The 21128-nt window shown below is 40.8% G+C and overlaps 3 protein-coding genes across 3 annotated transcripts; all 3 read left to right on the top strand.

Moving 5' to 3' along the window:
* Positions 1 to 791: 791 nt before the first annotated feature.
* Positions 792 to 1700, top strand: LOC310925197 (odorant receptor 131-2-like; the record flags this gene model as incomplete). Its single annotated transcript, XM_083887079.1, has 1 exon — positions 792 to 1700. One exon carries the CDS (start codon positions 792 to 794, stop codon positions 1698 to 1700), a length of 909 nt encoding a protein of 302 aa, XP_083743205.1.
* Positions 1701 to 9662: 7962 nt separating this feature from the next.
* Positions 9663 to 10571, top strand: LOC310925196 (odorant receptor 131-2-like; the record flags this gene model as incomplete). The annotated part of the gene is made up of 1 exon (XM_083887078.1): positions 9663 to 10571. One exon carries the CDS (start codon positions 9663 to 9665, stop codon positions 10569 to 10571), a length of 909 nt encoding a protein of 302 aa, XP_083743204.1.
* Positions 10572 to 15414: 4843 nt separating this feature from the next.
* On the top strand, positions 15415 to 17988 carry LOC310925195 (odorant receptor 131-2-like; the record flags this gene model as incomplete). The annotated part of the gene is made up of 2 exons (XM_083887077.1): positions 15415 to 16316; positions 17895 to 17988. 2 exons carry the CDS (start codon positions 15415 to 15417, stop codon positions 17986 to 17988), a joined length of 996 nt encoding a protein of 331 aa, XP_083743203.1.
* Between the last annotated feature and the right edge of the window lie 3140 nt (positions 17989 to 21128).

The following is a 21128-nucleotide window of genomic DNA, read 5'->3' as shown; positions in this document are numbered from 1 at the left end:
GAAATGAAAATGAATTTTTTTCAGCATGGTGGTGCATCCAATATTCGTCAGGTAGTGCAACCAATTTAAACCAATGATATGATATGGCAAAGTGATCAAATGGTTTATAAATGTAATGTGTGTAGTTATTATACTGAATATATGAATTTGTGTATTTGTGTGATAATTTTATTGTCTTTAAATTTGTAAAATTGGATGTTAAGGATGCTTAAAACCTGACCTTCAGAGAGCAAAAATCTTAAATTATTGTAAAAAAATTTAAAAACATCAAGACATTATTAACTCTCACCCATGTGTTTGTAAGGAAATCCTAGCCATTTTGTAGTAGATATACAGGACTTATGAATCACTTAGATAACTATAGATAGATCTGTATCAGCACAGAACAGGAAGTAGGCATGGAAAAACTTTTCTCAAACTTGAAGACAGTTACTATAGTGACCATCACCTGTGAGGTCTGTCGATGATGACACTGGTGAATAAACCTGTGATGTGTTGTAGTTACTGTTATAAAGTCTTCACACACAGTTGTTGCTCAGAGCTCAGCAGGAAACACTGACTGTGAACAACTTTTCAGGAACGGTTTGGTAAACTGAGTCTTGTGTCTTTGGATTTATTGTATTGGAGAAACTAAAATGATGTGCATTTTTTCATCATCAATTTTAACCTGTTGATTCAAAATGAAATTTATTGAGTTCTTGAATTATTCTCCATCCTTTGTTTGAGCTAAATGACTCGTATCTGTGTTTCTTTAAAAATGCACATTTGGCTTTAACTGAAAACTACAGAAAATGGCAGCCAATAACACTACACTGTACGCAAACAATGACTTAATTATAGTTCAATTTTTCATATCACTTTTCCTTTGCATCAACTTTATGCTGATCACAGTCTTTTTCATGAAGGATTTCTTCTACACATCCATGCGCTACATCTTCTTTGCACTGACTCTCATGTCTGATTGTATGAGTTTAATCCTGAGTGATGTTCTGCTCATTCTAACCTACTTTGAATTCAGCATACATATGTCAGCGTGTCTTGCCGTGTATGTGGCTGTGTCTTTATACGCTTTAGTCACTCCTGTGACTCTGACAGCGATGACGCTGGAGCGCTTCGTGGCCATTTGCATGCCACTGCGACACGGAGAGATGTGCTCCACACGCAACGCTCTGCACTGCATCATCATCATTCATGGCATCAGCGCTCTGCCCGATGTGATTCTTCTCTCCATCTTTTTTGGTTCTGTGAGCCACAACTTTTACACAAAAAGCGAAATGTGCTCTGGAGAGAAGTTCATTATCCACACCTGGCAGGGTCATCTTAGGTCTGCAATAAGTCAGTTTTACTTCCTGATCATGTGTATCATAATCATGTTCTCGTACTTTAAAATAATGAAGGTGGCCAGAGCTGCATCAGGACAGAACAGGAAGTCATCATGGAAAGGCCTCAGAACTGTGGTTCTTCATGGCTTTCAGCTGCTCCTCTGTCTTTTCCAGCTGTGGTGTCCTTTCATTGAAGCTGTTGTGCTTCAGATAGACCTGGTGCTCTATGTTAATGTCAGGTACTTTAATTACATCGTGTTCGTTCTCTCATCGAGGTGTTTGAGTCCTCTCATTTACGGCCTCAGGGATGAAAAGTTTTTTGTTGCTCTGAGAAGCTTTGTTCTTTGTGGTTTGTATAAGAAACAATTGTCAAATTAACTGTGACTGACCAGTGAAAACTACAGGATATAACACGTCTGCCTCTTTTTATTTCTGTAAAACACACTGAGTTACTGCTGTGAATGAATGATGTGCAATTTATTTGAATTGTCTTGCCTTCATAGAAACATCTAAATATCAAGTCATTATGGCAAGAACAACATAAATGCTCAATTATATGTGTCCAATGACACTGACACTCTCTTTAAATCAATGAAAACATAATCCTTGCAGATTTATAAACAACATTTGTTCATATTTCAACCTCAGCTGCAGGACCTCTCTATGGGCTGAAATATGTGCTACCAGAAACTGAAATTGAATCAATTATATTTGAATTTGAATTGCTCAACTTGAATAATTGCATTGAAAAACTGAATTTGAATCACATTATTTGAATTTGTACTGTTTAATTTGAATAATTCTACGGTGGCCGACAGGGGCAAACACACTGCAAACCCCAAAACACCAGCAAATAAGAAAACACCGGCAAATAAGAAAACACCGACAATGAAGAAAACACCGGCAAATAACAAAACGCCAGCAAGTAACAAAACGCCAGCAAGTAACAAAACGCCAGCAAGTAACAAAACGGCAGCAAATAATAAAACGCCAGCAATTATCATTATTTTATGTTTGAAGTCTTTTGAATAATGTTTTTTCCATAATGTCAATCATTTTAAAGCTGTTAAAATAACTGCAAAACTTTTGTCCAGCAATTTACATTTCCTAAATATCAGGGTGGTGCAACCATAGACATTGGACTTTATTTTGAAGTCAATAGACAATAGCTGAAAACTGAATGTTGCATCAGCCAGAGGAAACCCAGAGACCCTTCTGACTAAGCTAAAAGGTTTGTAGATCGCTGTCAAATACTGATAAAAACTACTTTCAACTATATGTAGGTTGGTACACTTTCCATGTCAGGTGGTCCAACCAATGTAAAACTAAAAAAAAATAATTTTATCATAAAACTCTTTATTTTTTAAAAAAGTGTTCTGTGTGAACTTCATGACAAGGGTAGAAAATAATGCTTGCATCCAACCAGAAGCTGTTTAATTTGAGTTTAGTTGCAATTGTCAGGTGGCACAACTGCAACTTTCCCAACTGTCTTGTGATTGGCCAATACCTGGAAGTGACAAAATCAGCACACCAGTGCTCAGAAGCGCAGCTCCCCTCTCTGGAACGGTGGATGCACTGCTAATCATTATCAAAACATTGTTTTAACAATGTTTAAAAACAGCTTCGTCACAACTCCCCGCAGCAGTCCCTTTTACGCCTTTTACGCCTTTGACCCGGAGTCAGACCCAGAGTCAGAAGACACTGTCGCTTGTGAAACACCTCCACAACAGATGTTCTTCTTCTTCTGCGGTTCAATGTACCCATGTGCCTACACTAGTGCCCGGAGCAGGACGATCTGCTATTCAGGAGAAATGCTGTTTACATAACGAGAACAGGTTTTTTCAGACATCTTGCTGAGTCCGACATTACAATAAAACATAGTGTTCTCTGTCAAGATAATTTAGTAAAAGGATGGAAGTTGGAGCCAGCTCAGGAATCAAACAAGAGTTTATTCTTGTACAAGAAGAGAAATCACAAAGCAACATGCAGGTTCTGTTACCCTGTGAAGACTGCTAGAACAATGGAAACTCTCTCTAGTTAACTGTGTGTTATCTGACTTAACGACAAAAGAAGATTCCCCCCCACCCACTGGAAGAGGGGGTTCAGGTAGACCCCCCACAGGGAAAGGGGAAGATAAGGATTCCCTCACGAGATATCTTTGATCTTGGTGCCAAACGAGGTTGTTTCTTTTTTCAACCCCCCCCCCCCTAAATTAGGTTTCCAATGATTTGCCCCTCACGAGATATTTTTAATCTTGGTGCCAAACGAGGTGTTGTTTTTTCAACCTCCCCGAAACTAATTCTCCAATGATTTGGCCCTCACTATGCTTGATCTTGATGCCAAATGAGCTGGTATTTTTTTCAACCAATCCCAAATTAATTTTCCAATGATTTGGCTCCTCACAGGGCATACGACACGTGTCTTACCTTTTTGATTGTTTGAATCCCTGGCTGGTCCGTCTCCCCTCTCTGGTCAGCCCCCGTCACTGTCCCACTCTTCAGGGGACCTGGCCTCCCTGGCCAAACACAGCTTTAAGAGCCCCGAGGTGGAGGTCTTTTCTGGAGAAATGTTTATTTTCTCCACCTTGCAAGGTATTCAGGTCCACCGTTGTGAAGAGAGGGACAGATATTGGAGCCCCACGTTGGGTGCCAAAATTGTCAAAATAATTTAGTAAAAGGATGGAAGTTGGAGCCAGCTCAGGAATCAAACAAGAGTTTATTCTTGTACAAGAAGAGAAATCACAAAGCAACATGCAGGTTCTGTTACCCTGTGAAGACTGCTAGAACAATGGAAAATCTCTCTAGTTAACTGTCTTGTGGGTGTGTTCTCTGACTTAACGACCCCCCCACACAGACAAAGTAGGATAAAAGAAGATTCCCCCCCCACCCACGGGAAGAGGGGGTTCAGGTAGACCCCCCACAGGGAAAGGGGAAGATAAGGATGTTTTATGACCCAACCACTGTCGCCATCTGTGGTAAAACAATAGCAAATGGTCCTTTGATCTTAGGTCACTACAGGTCAAACTTTTACATTTATATAATATTAATACAAAATTTCCGTAACATTCTCAGCAGTGGCTGAACTGTTTGTTTCGAGGCTTCATGGCTTAATAAACTAAACTACTGCAAGGTTATGTCGCAGATACACACCAAAAAACAGCGTTAATTGGAACTTCGGGTATAGGGCCGCTTTAAGATACTTCTAAACAGATTTCTGTAGTTCAAACAACTCTAAATTGTAGTTGAGTATGTCAGTTATGACAGCTCACATATCAAAAAAATGTCAGGTTTCAATCAGGCTCGTAATTACAATGTTAATGTGTCGGGTTAGGCCGGGCCGGGCTTGGATACAACGTGCACAGGCTCGGGTAGGGTGGGGCTTGATTTTTTGTGGGCGGATTTCAGGCTGAGCAGAGGAGCCCTGGTTTTGCTTCTGGACCTTCTTAACCAATATAACCAATATATATATATATATATATATATATATATATGTATATATATATATATATATATATATATATATATATGGTAATTCTACCAAAACGTGCCATTTTGCCTCCCTCACACAAAACCTACCCATATAATCAGTATTAACATCAAATTATGCACAATTTCTGTTAGTATGATATGGTAAACAAATTATTTTCATTTTAAATATTCAATAAACATTCATACATTCATACTTTCAAAGAATTTTAAAGATTTATGTATTGTATACCTGTTAAATATGGCAAAAATGGCTGTCCCTCGGTTACATTTCGTCTATTGCAATCAGTTTTAAGAGGGAATAAAATCAAATTATCTAAAAAATATTTTAATTTATGAAAAGCCTCATTTGTAAGTTAACATATGACACTTCTTTAGCATTCTTAACCTTTTTGGAATATTGAAAACAAAAAAAAATGTTTAGCTGTCAAATGCGTTACTTTGGATAAACACACCCCCAGGGACAATGCATTATCCCAGAAGTGACATCATTTTCAGGATGTGATATCATCTGCCTTTTATCAGAAATCTGTAGGTAGGTACTCCTCTCTTTTAATGATTTTTTTATTGACTTGTGTGTAGTTTGACTGGAGGGGACGGTCATAGTGTGTCAAAATGCGTTACCATATTATCATGTATTAGTTAAAAATGTTAAATTAAAATATGCATATTAACAATCATATGAGCAGGTCTAGAATGCACACCATGTGATGTCATGGTGTGAACCCCATGGCTAGTAATGGCTGCCTAAAGCATGAATCGTCAAATCTGTTACTATTAACCCTTTCCCTGCCATGTTCACTCGTTTATTGTGTGTCCAAACCAGAATCATTCATACAATACATACTTATTTATATTAAGAATAGCATGTTTTGTCCCTAAATAAGTTTGTAATCTTGTTATATGTTTATAGCAAATTAATACCAGTGTGTATTGATCTGATATAGTACAGTCTTCATTAAATCATTAAAATATGTTAAAATATCAAATAACCTATTGTGAACAAAAAAAGTGATTTAATATGGATTTGTATTTTTCATGCTTTTGTTAGGATGCCTGTGTCTGCAGCAGAGACGCTTGGAGGGTTTCTAAGGTACAATGTGTAATGTTTTCATGTCAAAATCAACATTTCCCATTCATACAATCCATGTTTGGGTTTATCATTTGTCACTGTAATTGCTTTGAAAATTCGCTAATTTCAATAAAATAACAGTTTTACATGTATTAAATTCCAGTGTTCATTTCCATAATATTCTATGCCAAATCCACTTACATACAGTCTACAAACAAACACATCTCTTGAGCAGGTATTCTATTGTCAACTGTCAATTGGGTTTCTTTTAGAATGCCCTCTCTATATACATAATACATAATAAATAGGAAGAAAAGAAACATGTAAATAACCTATTTTAATGTGAAGTAAAATATAACTATACCCCCTTGAGTATATAGAATAAGATTTTTTTAAAAGATTCCCTTTTCTTGATTTTTTGCTAAAAACTAACATACAGTGGCTTGGCTGATATGCATTTGAGCATATCCATTCATATAAATCACATGTATTACTTGTTATTTTCATTTCTAAATACTTTGAATGTAAACAGGGATGAAATATCTTTCATAATATACCAGATTTATTCTGAAGTGTCAATTCAAATACTTTTTAAATACAGTTTGGTGTTGGTAACGCGATTGACACAACACATGTGCATGATTGATTATTTTAGGAAATACATTAAAAATAGGATAGCCTGAGATGGCACGACATGTTTTTCTGACAGGTAAGGATCTACTTAAACAAATAAGTCCTTAAACAAAATAAAAATAATACTTTGAAAATCTAATTTTCAGAATGCAAAATAGCACGTGTTCATAGAATGATAATATATATATATATATATATATATATATATGTATATATATACAAATGCCAGTAGGCCTGGAGGTTGGGGTCACTCCGGACCAGGAATCTCCATGAACGGGTGAGGAAAGTGTAGTGTCCTGTGAAGTTTGGGTTTGAAGTATGTTTTTGTGTTGCAGTTATGGTTCAGAGAATTGATTCACAAACAAGCTGACGTGTAAAAAAGCTGTAAAAATGTGTTTTGGGGTATTTAGCATTATGTGATTGGGCAGTTTTTCGTCGAGCCATTGTTGGCACCATGAGGAGGTTGGTGCGGGGAGAGACTTCTGTCCTATTGGGCTGTTATTGTATCAAAATATAAAGCACGCTGGAGAGCATTCCAATTGTCATGAACGTGAATATGTACACATCCACCACATCCTCAGCACCGTGTCCACTGATTTCTGTCTCTGACCTTTATCAACTCTCTTCCTGGGCCATTCTGTAGCGGCTATTAGTAATTTCTACATAATACACTCCGTTTTGCTGATCTTTTAATCTCCTCATCTAGATTATTCCACTGTCTGACACCCGTGACTTTTAAGGATTTCTAATTTGGTTCTTACCTTTCTCTGCCTGAAAATCATGTTCCCTCTCAGATTGTGTCCCACCTCTCTGTTTTGGAATAGTATTTGTGAGGAAGGCTTTTGTTGGCGGCCCTGTAACATCATCTGTACCGTACGGTAGTTTATTAAATCATAGAATTGAGTATTTAAATAATTGATTTGTATGTTCCCTGTAATTGGCCTAATGTAGAACTCTTAAAGCTCTTTTTTGGAGTATTAGCAGGGGGTATGTGTTACCTTTAGTATGAACACACTCCTGGCCAGCTTACCTTTTAAATGTCTTATGTATGGCTTCCAACGTAGCATGTCATCGATTATCAAGTCATTATGGCAAGAACAACATAAATGCTCAAATATATGTGTCCAATGACACTGACACTTTCTTTAAATCAATGAAAACATAATCCTTGCAGATTTATAAACAACATTAGTTCATATTTCAACCTCAGCTGCAGGACCTCTCTCTTTTCATTGTTTGTGATAACTTTTATGCATCACTGTTAAGAGCAACTTGTGATATATATTGATGAAAGTTATGCTTGTTTTGAAAATAAATGCTGTTATAAGCATGGTTTTGGATGTGCATGTGTGAATTATTATATAAACTTACACCATTACTCACTGAGTTAGCGTGACCTCTCACATGAATATACAGTATATAGCTTTTAATGTTAAAATAATAAAATACAAGATACAACAATTTCATAGGGTATTTATAATCAAAAAAGAATCCAAAATATGAGTATTAAAATTATTAAAAAGTTGATTTTGCATATGTCCCCTTTAATGCTTCTGTGGCTTCTTCTTCTGTTTTAGGTATGTTTTGTGTTCGTTTTAATTGAGTTTAGTTTGGATGGAGCCTTTAAATTTTGTCATACCTTTAATAATTAATATAATATCATAACATATTCACCATAGACACTGGCATGTGATGTTTCTCAGGCTGAAAGACAAGCATGAACAGATCAAATAAACATGGTTACGCTGTCAACTCTTTAGCATATAGTAACCCTAATAAATCTGGCAGGACATTTTGTAGCCATACCACAATCATATCATCATTTTATACATTATACTTTGATATATCACTGCAAATTACACCAGTCAGGTCTACATTAAGTCCTTAAAATTGAGCTCAAATGAAAATCTACAGCAATTTCATTCAGTTCTTCTAGTTGCTGGTGCTATGGCTAATGCAAGTCAATGGTACAAGTTAGCATGGCATTAGAAACACTCATACCGACTCCACAGTGCACCCGAGGCAAATCAATTAAAACACAAGACTATTGATGTACATATCAGTGTTGATGGAATAATATTTGAAACAAAACTAAGCTTGCATCGCATTTTTGAGGGACTACTTTCTCAGCAGCAGCGGAGGGCTATCTCGGTCTCCACAGACGCTCGTTCACGTTCTGCCCTTTGAGCATCCCTCTCACGCAATTCTTCCTCTGTATATTCAGGCTCGTACAGGTACGGTTGGGTTCGGGTGGAGGAAAAATCCTCATCAGAGTCTTCAAAAGTATCAGTATATTCTCCAAAAGTGGCCATTTTTGTGAGATTGAAGAAGCTCGCACTGCAGGCTACTCTGCGTTTGTAGCAATGACAGTAGGTAAACAAACTATTATAGAACCGGTAACTTATAAGTGCTAGGTGATATCAGTCCGCCGCTGCCATAGCCTAATAGGAAGTATGACACGCTGCTTCTGCTGAGACATAAATCCTTCAAATTCCAGGGTTGGTTTTATTTCAAACATTCTATCAACACTGATATGTACATGAAAAGTCTGCCCTTACAACTGATTCACCTCGGGTGCACTGTGGAGTCGGTATGAGTGTTTCTAATGCCATGCTAACTTGTACCATTGACTTGCGCTAGCCATAGCACCAGCGAACTCGGCAACTAGAAGAACTGAATGAAATTTCTTGAAAACCTCTCCAGACGTCTCCATCACACCGACTGAGTTGGAAAATAGGTCTTATGTCCAAAATTCGGAACTATCGCTTTAACCGTGAGTTGGGTAAAACTTTCCTCTAACTAGTTACCATCACCTGTGAGGTTTGTCGTTGACGACAACACTGATGAATAAATATGATGTGATGTGTTGTAGTTACTGTTATAAAGTCTTCACACACAGTTGTTGCTCACTGTGCTGCACAGAGCTCAGCAAGAAACACTGACTGAGGAACAGTTTGGTAAACAGAGACTCTTTGTATTTACACATGAGAAACTAAAATGATGTGCATGTTTTTATAATCAATTTTAACCTGTTCATTCAAACTAACATTTATTGACTTCTTGAATTCTCCATCTTTTGATGGAGCTTAATGACTCGTATCTGTGTTTCTTTAAAAATGCACATTTGGCTTTAACTGAAAACGACAGAAAATGGCAGCCAATAACACTACACTGTATGCAAACAATGACTTAATTGCAGTTCAATTTATCATATTACTTTTCCTTTGCATCAACTTTTCGCTGATCACAGTCTTTTTCATGAAGGATTTCTTCTACACATCCATGCGCTACATCTTCTTTGCACTGACTCTCATGTCTGATTGTGTGATTTTAATCGTGAGTAATATTCTGCTCCTTTCAATGTACTTTCAATTCCCCATACCGGTGTCAGCGTGTCTTGTCTTGTATTTGAGTGGTTCTTTTTACGCTTTAGTCACTCCAGTGACTCTGACAGCGATGACATTGGAATGCTTCGTGGCCATTTGCATGCCACTGCGACACGGAGAGATGTGCTCCACACGCAGCGCTCTGCACTGCATCATCATCATTCACTGCATCAGCGCTCTGCCCGATGTGATTTTTCTCTCCAGCTTCTTTGCGACTGCGAGCCACAGCTACTACACCCAGAGGCTCTTATGTGTTGTGGAGAGCTTCATCATACACGCCTGGCAGGGTCATCTTAGGGCTGCAATAAGTCAGTTTTACTTCCTGATCATGTGTATCGTAATCATGTTCTCGTACTTTCAAATAATGAAGGTGGCCAGAGCTGCATCAGGACAGAACAGGAAGTCATCATGGAAAGGCCTCAGAACTGTGGTTCTTCATGGCTTTCAGCTGCTCCTCTGTCTTTTCCAGCTGTGGAGTCCTTTCATTGAAGCTGCTGTGCTTAAGATTAACCCGGTGGTCTATGTTAAGCTCCTGTACTTTAATTACATTGTGTTCGTTCTCTCATCGAGGTGTTTGAGTCCTCTCATTTACGGCCTCAGGGATGAAAAGTTCTTTGTTGCTCTGAGAAGCTTTGTTCTTTGTGGTTTGTATAAGAAACAATTGTCAAATTAATTGTGACTGACCAGTGAAAACTACAGGATATAACACGTCTGCCTCTTTTTATTTCTGTAAAACACACTGAGTTCCTGCTGTGAATGAATGATGTGCTGTACACATTCATTTGAATTGTCTTGCTTTCATAGAAACAGCTAATTATCAAGTCATTATGGCAAGAACAACATAAATGCTCAAATATCCAATGACACTGACACTTTCTTTCAATCAATGAAAACATAATCCTTGCAGATTTAAGAACAATATTTGTACATATTTCAACCTCAGCTGCAGGATCTCTCTTTTCATTGCTTGTGATCACTTTTCATGCATCACTGTTGGGAAAATATTGTGAATGTACAAACATTAAGACCAACTTCTGAAGTTATGCCTGTTTTGAAATAAATGCTGTTGTAAGCCAGGTTTTTGATGTACATGTGTGTATTAATATATAAACTGACACCATTACTCACTGAGTTAGCGTGACCTCTCACACGAATATACAGTATATCTATAGTATATACATATATAGCTTTTAATGTTTATATATTAAAATACAAGTTACTACTATTAAACAGTGTATTCATTATCAAAAAATGAGGGCTGTCAAAATTAACGATCAACGCAGGATGATTTATTTGTGGAATTAATGCGTTAATCATTAACGCACTTTCTCACTTTCATTGCGCTACCGGTAGACGTGCAGTTTATGAACAGGCAAGGCAGGCAACTGCTTGGGGCCCCCGAACCGATAGCGGGCAGCCGACACTCGGAGCCTAAATGCATCAGTGACCATCCGCATCCCCGTCCCCATTAAACAACAATGGTTGATTTGCAATGACATCTCAGTAGGAAACCTCCCTAAAGGGGCCCCACGTCACCTCACGTTAACCTGTGTGAAGTTATCGTTCTGCAAGTTGTAAATGAAGCTGAAGGAAAATGAAGAGGAGTTATCAATCAGGTAGTTAGAAGAGGAAGAAAAAAAGAGGATAAAGAAGTTATTTACAGTATTTTATTGTTCTTGACATTTATATTTTCACATACTTTGTCTATCTCTCCGTTCCTACAACAATATAAGGAGAAAATTTGAGTTTTTCTGGCATATTTACGAATGGTAATTAATCGTGATTAATCCACAGCTACCCTGTGATAATCTGATTGACAACCCTACAAAAAATATAAACACAAATATTATTATTATATATTATAATATATTATATATATATATTATTACTACTATATTATCATTTTTAGGGACACATCTTTCATCTCTCCATCCCCCTTCTCCTCCGCCTCTCTCTGTTGCCTCATGTCTTCCCTGAGGAGGTCGATCACTTCACCCTCCCCATCCCTCTTCCTTTTCTGTTGCCTCCTCTGAGGTCTTTCTTCATCCTCCACTTCACACACTGCTGAACTTGACCCAGGTCTGTCCTCAGGGATGAAGGCGATAAGGTCAGGCAGCAGTGACACTTACAATCCTGAAACAGATGATTCAATCATTAAAGTCAACAAAAACAACAATGAAAGAAATGTTGAAAAAGTATATTATTAATGCTCATGATAAAACAAATATAATGTCAAACACTGAACATACTTAATGTAAAGTTAAAGGGGAAATAAGTAGTTTATAGTGCCATCTAGAGGAGAGGCTGAAATTTACGACAAAGACCTGCTGCTCTGCTCACCCCCTCCCTTCCCTGAGCGCTACGGTATCCGCAGCTGGTCAAATGTCGTCCTCGTCGTCTTTCTCCGTGTCAGCAGATGAGGTTCGTGAGGTGAGGGAGAGGGTGGAGCTACCGCGGCCGTAGCAGACGAAGCGGAGAGAGAGGAGGCGGGACTTCCGCTACAAGTAAAGAGACGCTTGATTTTTTCTCTCGCGTTTGTCCTTACAGGCTCCAGTAGAAACATGGCGTCTCGCTGCTAACAGTGGCTATGCAACCGCGGTCATGTTATTTAACATGACTTTTTGAAACACTACGAAAATGAAACAAAAACTATTATACAGCGACTAGACAATGCAGGAGCACATAATATGTATAAAAAAGTGGATTTTGGGTTATATAAACCCATAAATACTACATATTGTACCTTTAAGTAATACATACATACTACATACTGTGACATGGATTTCTTTTAAGATGGCAAGAAGGACACGGACATTGAACTTTGCATTCAAAGGAACATTTTATTGAAGGCTGTATTGTACACAGAATGGGGAGTCATGAAAACAATGACGAACCTGAGTCATGGTGCCACATAACTGTCAACATGCACACACTACACACACAGAGAACTCGGCGAAATAACCACTATAACAGCACACAGACTCAGCTGATATCTGCCCCAAAGCATGCTGGGAAAACCCAGTCCCCACGCTACACAGCTCCCACCTAGCTGTTAGGTGTCCCCAGCAACCCCTGTGTCCACCACAAAGTCTTGAAGATGTTGGGGAGGGTGAAGATGTCGTTGGGGCCGCCCCGTAGCCTCTGTGGTGAGATCCGGCAAGTTGATGACCTGAGGTGAGCCTGAGTTCTCTTCTTCAGATGGCACCAGTGGTTGGTAGGGTGCCAGCCGGTCACGGTGGAGTACTACGACCCTGTTCCTCTTGATCAGTCGCACCCGGTTCACGACATCTGACAGTCTCTCAAGGACCGTACAAGGACCAGTCCAATGGCTCATTAGTTTGGGTGAGAGGCCCCTCTTCCTCTCCGGACTGTAGACCGACACCTGCGCCCCGGGAGTAAAGTCCTGGCCCTTAGAGCAGGAGTCATATGTGCGTTGAAGTGCCCCATAGGAGTGTTGAAAGCCGTCTTCCATTAATCACCTTCTCGGATTCGGACAAGGTGGTAGGTGTTGCGTAAGTCCAGTTTGGAGAACAGTTGCGCCTTACTCAGGGGACTGAAAGCGGCGTCCAACAGGGGAAGGGCGTATCAGTTCTTTACAGTGATATCGTTCAGGCCCCTGTAGTCAATGCAGTGTCTCAGTGAGCCGTCCTTCTTCTGGACAAAGAAGAACCCTGCACCGACGGGAGAGGAGGAGGGACGAATCAGTCCGGCAGCCAAGGACTGATTCACATAATTCTCCATACTTTGCCTCTCAGTTCCTGACAAATTGGAGCGGCATCTAGAAGGTAAGGTTGCACCGGGAAGGAGGTCAATGCCGCAGTCGTAAGGATGATGGGGCGGCAGTGAGAGGGCCCGGTCCTTGGAGAACGCCTCTCCCAAGTCGTGATACACCTCGGGAACAGGTTGCAAGTCAAACACGAGAGAATATTGAAACAAAAAACTAGAGCATTTGTTAAGTTCCTCGAAGAAACGTTCAGGTATGGGAACGTAGGGTTCCCGTGCAGACACGACGGAAGCCGAAGAGGAAGGAATGGCGTAGATCGGTGGAGAAGTGGGTGAAAGCGGATAAAGCAGCGAATTAAGGCTAGCAGCTAGCTCTTTAACAGATGATACGATGTCCGATAATAAGATGTCATGTCTACCGATGACTTCGCCTTGAGCTGCTCACGTTTGCCTGACTGCTTCTCTGTCTGCAGGGTCCATTTATGGTCAGTTCGTAATGTTTCGATCTATTAGGAAAGATCGAACGGTGAACGAGAACTGAGCTGGGGTGGAGCCGTGCAGGTGGAGAGATCACCAGCGTCATTCTGAATGTAGGTCAATCACGCCTCCTGCAGAGAGAGAGAGAGAAGACCAGGAAGCAGGGAAAACACCAGGAATGTGCTTGGAATGTGAAAGTGAGTGTGGGTGAGAGTGTGGATCGTGACACATTGTTTGTGATCACTTTTTATGCATCACTGTTGTGAAAATATTGTGAATGTACAAACATTATGACCATCTTGTGAAGTTATGCCTGTTTTGAAAATAAATGCTGATATGAGCCAGGTTTTGGATGCACGTGTGTATTAATATATAAACTGACACCTGACCTCTCACATGAATATACATTATATCTACAGTTTATACATATATAGTTTTTAATGTTAAAACGTTAAAATACAACATAGTACTATTTAAGAGGTTTGCAAATACTTTCAACTATTATGATGGGAAATGTCAAGTCATTCCTAGATACTTTTTGTTTTTTTGAAGAAAGTCAGCTCACTGTCAAAGTACTGTACAAGAGTCTAAGAACATTGGCAGGAGAATTATGGCTTACTCAAAAACACCAGGTTTCTCAATCCAGCCTGTAAGTAGCAGTGGTGAAAACATCTACTGCATCTATGCAAATATTAAGAATGCTTTATGCATATTCTAACATAAAAATAAAAACCTGTCTATTCTACCTTTAACCATGTAACATTTACACATTAGTATTAGTTTAATGGCAGTTTAAAATGTAAAAGGCTGCTATTGTTTATATGTAACATATGTCCCCTTTAAATATCCTTAATAAGGAGGTCCTGAAATATTTCGTAAACTCAAACGTGACGTAAACAGTGAGTGGGGAAAAAAACTTTTATTTACTCAAAAAGACGGTTACTATAGTTACCATCGCCTGTGAGGTTTGTCGTTGATGACAACACTGGTGAATAGACTTGCGACGTGTTGTAGTTACTGTTATAAAGTCTTCACACACAGTTGTTGCTCACTGTGCTGCACAGAGCTCAGCAGGAAACACTGACTGTGAACAACCTTTCAGGAAGGGTTTGGTAAACTGAGTCTTGTGTCTTTGGATTTATTGCATTGGAGAAACTAAAATGATGCTCATGTTTTTATCATCAATTTTAACCAGTTGATTCAAAATGACATTTATTGAGCTCTTGAATTATTTTAGATCTTTTGTTGGAGCTAAATGACTCGTATCTGTGTATCTTTAAAAATGCACATTTGGATTTAACTGAAAACCACAATAAATGGCAGCCAATGACTCTTCAGTGCGTGTGATCGACGACAAGATGATTATAGTTCAGGTTCTCATATCACTTTTCCTTTGCATCAACTTTTTGCTGATCACAGTCTTTTTCATGAAGGATTTCTTCTACACATCCATGCGCTACATCTTCTTTGCACTGACTCTCATGTCTGATTGTGTGATTTTAATCCTGAGTGATGTTCTGCTCCTTTTCTTTCACTTTGAATTGAACATACATATGTCATTGTGCCTTATTGTGTATGTGGCTGTGTCTTTATACACTTTTGTCACTCCGGTGACTCTGACAGCGATGACGCTGGAACGCTTTGTGGCCATTTGCATGCCACTGCGACACGTAGAGATGTGCTCCACACGCAGCGCTCTGCACTGCATCCTCATCATTCATGGTGTCAGCGCTCTGCCCTGGATGGTTTCTGTCTCCATCTTCTTTGCTTCTGCGAGCCACAGCTTTTACACAAAAAGCGACATTTGTTTTGCAGAGAAGTTCATCTTCCACACCTGGCAGGGTCATCTTAGGTCTGCAATAAGTCAGTTTTACTTCCTGATCATGTTTATTGTAATCATGTTCTCATACTTTAAAATAATGAAGGTGGCCAGAGCTGCATCAGGACAGAACAGGAAGTCATCATGGAAAGGCCTCAGAACTGTGGTTCTTCATGGCTTTCAGCTGTTCCTCTGTCTTTTCCAGCTGTGGTGTATTTTCATTGAAGCCGCTGTGCTTCAGATTTACCCGATGGTCTACATTAAAGTCAGGTACTTTAATTACATTGTGTTCATTCTTTCTCCGAGGTGTTTGAGTCCTCTCATTTACGGCCTCAGGGATGAAAAGTTTTTTGTTGCTCTGAGAAGCTTTGTTCTTTGTGGTCTGTATAAAAAACAATTGTCATATTAATTGTGACTGACCAGTGAAAACTACAGAATATAACACGTCTGCCTCTTTTTATTTCTGTAAAACACACTGAGTTACTGCTGTGAATGAATGATGTGCTGTACAAATTCATTTGAATTGTCTTTCCTTCATAGAAACAGCTAATTATCAAGTCATTATGGCAAGAACAACATAAATGCTCAAATATCCAATGACACTGAAACTTTCTTTCAATCAATGAAAACATAATCCTTGCAGATTTAAGAACAATATTTGTACATATTTCAACCTCAGCTGCAGGATCTCTCTTTTCATTGCTTGTGATCACTTTTCATGCATCACTGTTGGGAAAATATTGTGAATGTACAAACATTAAGACCAACTTCTGAAGTTATGCCTGTTTTGAAATAAATGCTGTTGTAAGCCAGGTTTTTGATGTACATGTGTGTATTAATATATAAACTGACACCATTACTCACTGAGTTAGCGTGACCTCTCACACGAATATACAGTATATCTATAGTATATACATATATAGCTTTTAATGTTTAAATATTAAAATACAAGTTACTACTATTTAACAGTGTATTCATTATCAAAAAATTAGGGCTGTCAAAATTAACGATTAACGCAGGATGATTAAATTGTGGAATTAATGCGTTAATCATTAACGCACTTTCTCACTTTCATTGCGCTACCGGTAGACGTGCAGTTTATGAACAGGCAAGGCAGGCAACTGCTTGGGGCCCCGAACCGATAGCGGGCAGCCGACACTCAGAGCCTAAATCCATCAGTGACCATCCGCATCCCCGTCCCCATTAAACAACAATGGTTGATTTGCAATGACATCTCTGTAGGAAACCTCCCTAAAGGGGCCCCACGTCACCTCACGTTAACCTGTGTGAAGTTATCGTTCTGCAAGTTGTAAATGAAGCTGAAGGAAAATTAAGAGGAGTTATCAATCAATGAAGTTGATAAGGACAGGCAGCAGTGACACTTTCAATCCTAAGTTTTTTTTTTAAATTAAAGTCAACAAAAACAACAAGGAAAGAAATGTTTAAAAAGTATATTATTAATGCTCATGATAAAACAAATATAATGTCAAACACTGAACATACTTAATGTAAAGTTAAGTAATACATACATACTACATACTGTGACATGGTTTTCTTTTAAGATGGCAAGAAGGACACGGACATCGAACTTTGCATTCAAAGGAACATTTTATTGAAGGCTGTATTGTACACAGAATGGGGAGTCATGAAAACAATGACGAACCTGAGTCATGGTTCCACATAACTGTCTTTGAATAACAATAAAGAACAAGCCACAGAACATGAACATGCACATACTACACACACAGATAACTCAGCGAAATAACCACTATAACATCACACAGACTCAGCTGATATCTGCCCCAAAGCATGCTGGGAAAACCCAGTCCCCACGCTACACAGCTCCCACCTAGCTGTTAGGTGTCCCCAGCAACCTCTGTGTCCACCACAAAGTCTTGAAGATGTTGGGGAGGGTGAATATGTCGTTGGGGCCGCCCCGTAGCCTCTGTGGTGAGATCTGGTTGTTCTCTTCTTCAGATGGCACCAGTGGTTGGTAGGGCGCCAGCCGGTCACGGTGGAGTACTACGACCCTGTTCCTCTTGATCAGTCGCACCCGGTTCACCACATCTGACAGTACAAGGACCAGTCCAATGGCTCATTAGTTTGTGTGAGAGGCCCCTCTTCCTCTCCGGACTGTAGACCCACACCTGGCCCTTGGAGTGAGAGTCATATGTGTGTTTCTGTCGGCATCCAGCATCCGTAAGTGCCGGCCTGGTCATCTTGTGCACACTTCGCAGCCGTTCCCGGAGATGATAATAGTAGTACAGGCTGGGCGCACCTGCCACCTCTGGTTCCGAAGGTAGTCCGAACACCAGATCCACAGGGGTGTGTAGCTCTCGTCCGAACATGAGAGCTGCAGGGGTGAATTTGGTGGACTCCTGGACAGCCGTTCTGTACAGCCGTTCTGTATGAACCAGATGTTCTGGTTCACCAGGCACTTAACAGTGGTGGCCGCACTCTGATCATAAGCTTCAGGCCACTTGATAAAATAGTCCATGGCAACCACAATGTAACAGTTACCTTGTTCAGTGACAGGGAATGGACCAAGGATGTCAACAGCCACCCGCTCCATGGGAGCCCCCACCTGATATTGCTGTAGGGGAGCATGTGAGCGCTGGGTTGGTCCCTTTTTGGCAGTACAGGTGTAACACTGATGCACAAAGATTTCTACATCTTGACCGCATCCTGGCCAGTATAACCGTGACCGTAAACGATGAGTCTTGGTGACCCCAAAATAATCTGCACCCACTGAACCATGAACCAGCTGGAGAACAGTGTCGCAAAGCCCGTGGGACACCAACAGCTGGAAGACTTCACGAATGCCATCAGGGGTTTTCCAGCGGCGGTGTAGAAATCCGTCATGTACGGTAAGTGCAGACCACTGGGAGTACAGGGCTTCGGTCTCTGTGTCAAGGGCAGACAGCTGTCCAGCTCGGCCTTTGACCCGCCCCCACCCAGCCCAAGACAGGGGAGAGAGTAGGGTATTGCCTCTGGTCATGCCGAAACCGGTCAGGGTCCAGGTCCATGGGGCCTGATGGAGGCCAAAGGAGGCCCGCCACCAGCTGCTGAGGGACTTCGCAGAGCAGCCATCCGAGGAGTAACTGCACCCCGCTCCTCCGCACGCTAGCACTGCCGACAGTCTTCTTCCACACATAGGTGTCAAAATAATGCATCAGCATTTGTGTGCAGTCGCCCGGCCCGGTGGCGAATCATAAAGTTGAAAGTCATTATCCTGAAGTATCTAAAGCCATCTTGCAAGTTGTCCTTCAGGCTCTTTGAAATTGAGGAGCCAGGCGATCGATGCATGATCGGTGCGCAAGAGGAACTTTTTCCCATAGATATATGGTCGATAGTGGCGGAGGTCTAGGATCACAGCCAGCAGCTCTCGACGGGTGACACAGCCCACCTGCTCACCATGCTCCCCTTCCTGAGTAGGCCAACACTGGTGAGTGCTAACAGGAGATGTGCGAAAGCATGGGCACAATCCTCACTCCAGCAAAACACTTGTCCTTTCTGTGTCAACCGGTGCAAGGGGCTGGCAATAGTGGCAAAGTCCTTCAAAAAACATTGGTAATATGTAGCAAGGCCCAGGAAACTCCGTAGCTCCCGTTATTGTGTGGTAGGGGCCAATTGCTCACTGCTGCAACCTTGGGCGTATCGGTGGACACCCCTGCAGCACTGACCAAATGTCCCAGGAAGAATGTCTCCCGCTGAAACAGGTGACACTTCTTGGGATGAAGGCGTAATCCGGCTCAACTAATGGCGCCAAAAACTGCCTCAATGTTGGAAAGCTCAGCCTCAAAGTTGGTTGCATGGATGAGGAGATCGTCAGGTAGACCACACATTGCTGCCGGGATATGTCCGCCAAGACCCTCTCCATTATGCACTCAAAGGTAGCCAGAGCATTGCAAAAGCCAAAGGGAATCACCTTGAACTGCCATAGCCCTTGGTCAATAGAGAAGACGGTCTTAGGGTGTGCATCCAGTGCCAACTCCACTTGCCAATAATCACTCTGAAGGTCAAGGGTGCTGAACCAACTGGACCCTGCAACCCAGTCGAGGGCATCATCCAACCGGGGCAGTGGGTAGGAGTCTTTACGAGTGACTTTGTTGAGGCGGCGGTAATCTACACAGAACCACCAGGCGCCGTCTTTCTTTTTAACCAAAACCACCGGAGCCTCCCAGGGTCTAGTGGATGGCTCAATGACTCTAGCCTCTGAGTTTCTCCTCTGCCACCACTCACTTGGCAAGGGCCAGGCGAGCCGAGTTTTCCAAACCGTTGCAGCTCCGGAGATCATCTATTGCCTGTTTGGTCTCATATGACGGCGGCTGCGGAGGTTGAAGGATCCGGTTCACTGTGACAGTGGGTGTGGAGACGCAGTTGTTGTCCCCTGTCTCCGACACAACACGCTACAATACTGTATGCAAACTGTATATATATATTTTTTATTATCCCCTTTTTTTTTGCCTACAAGGGAGTAATGTTTTAATGCAGGTCCAATCTTTCCAAAATAGGACTATTCAGAGACAAAAGACAACAGGGGAAGATGTATCAGTAATGTTTCCCAAAGGGGTTTTAAATTACGCATGGTGCTGTTTCCGTTCAGAGTTGAAATGATAATTATAGGCATATTCTAGGCATTACATTATGCTTATCTTTTAGACCTGTCCTTCCCAACCAAGCTAACGTCGGCCACATACGAAGGAGTCGAAGTAGACCGTTTGAATTGGGACAGCCTATGTCGCTGTACTGTGATGCATTTAGACGACATCCAGCCGACGAATCTAGCCGACACCCTGTAGGGTCCAGTGCCTTAATTGGGAGACGGTGTTGCGTTAGCATACCGTAGCAATAATTATGTTAGCATGAGCAACAAGCAGTGTAATGTAAATAACTGCTGTGTTAATGTTGCTGTGCAGACGAGCTCTTGGTAAATCCAGTCAATGATTTACCAAGAGTTGACCATGAAATCTGTTACTTGTGTTTGTTCCCATCACTCAGGCTTCTTCTGCTCGCTGTGAGCTCATTTCCTAGCAGCGATTCACCACCGCTCACTCTTTGGATCTGTGGGGATCTGGTAAAATGCTCACGCGAGCCTGTCTCCAACTGTTTTGGAACAACAAAACTGATTTATCAGTTGTTTTGTTTATTGGTTTTCAAAATTTTTATACCAGGTATTTCCAAAGAAAATATTGTAGCGTCACAGCTACT

Source organism: Microchirus variegatus, assembly GCF_963457635.1.
Source record: "Microchirus variegatus genome assembly, chromosome: 3".
Taxonomy (NCBI): domain Eukaryota; kingdom Metazoa; phylum Chordata; class Actinopteri; order Pleuronectiformes; family Soleidae; genus Microchirus; species Microchirus variegatus.
This window is presented reverse-complemented; position numbering and strand designations above follow the sequence as displayed.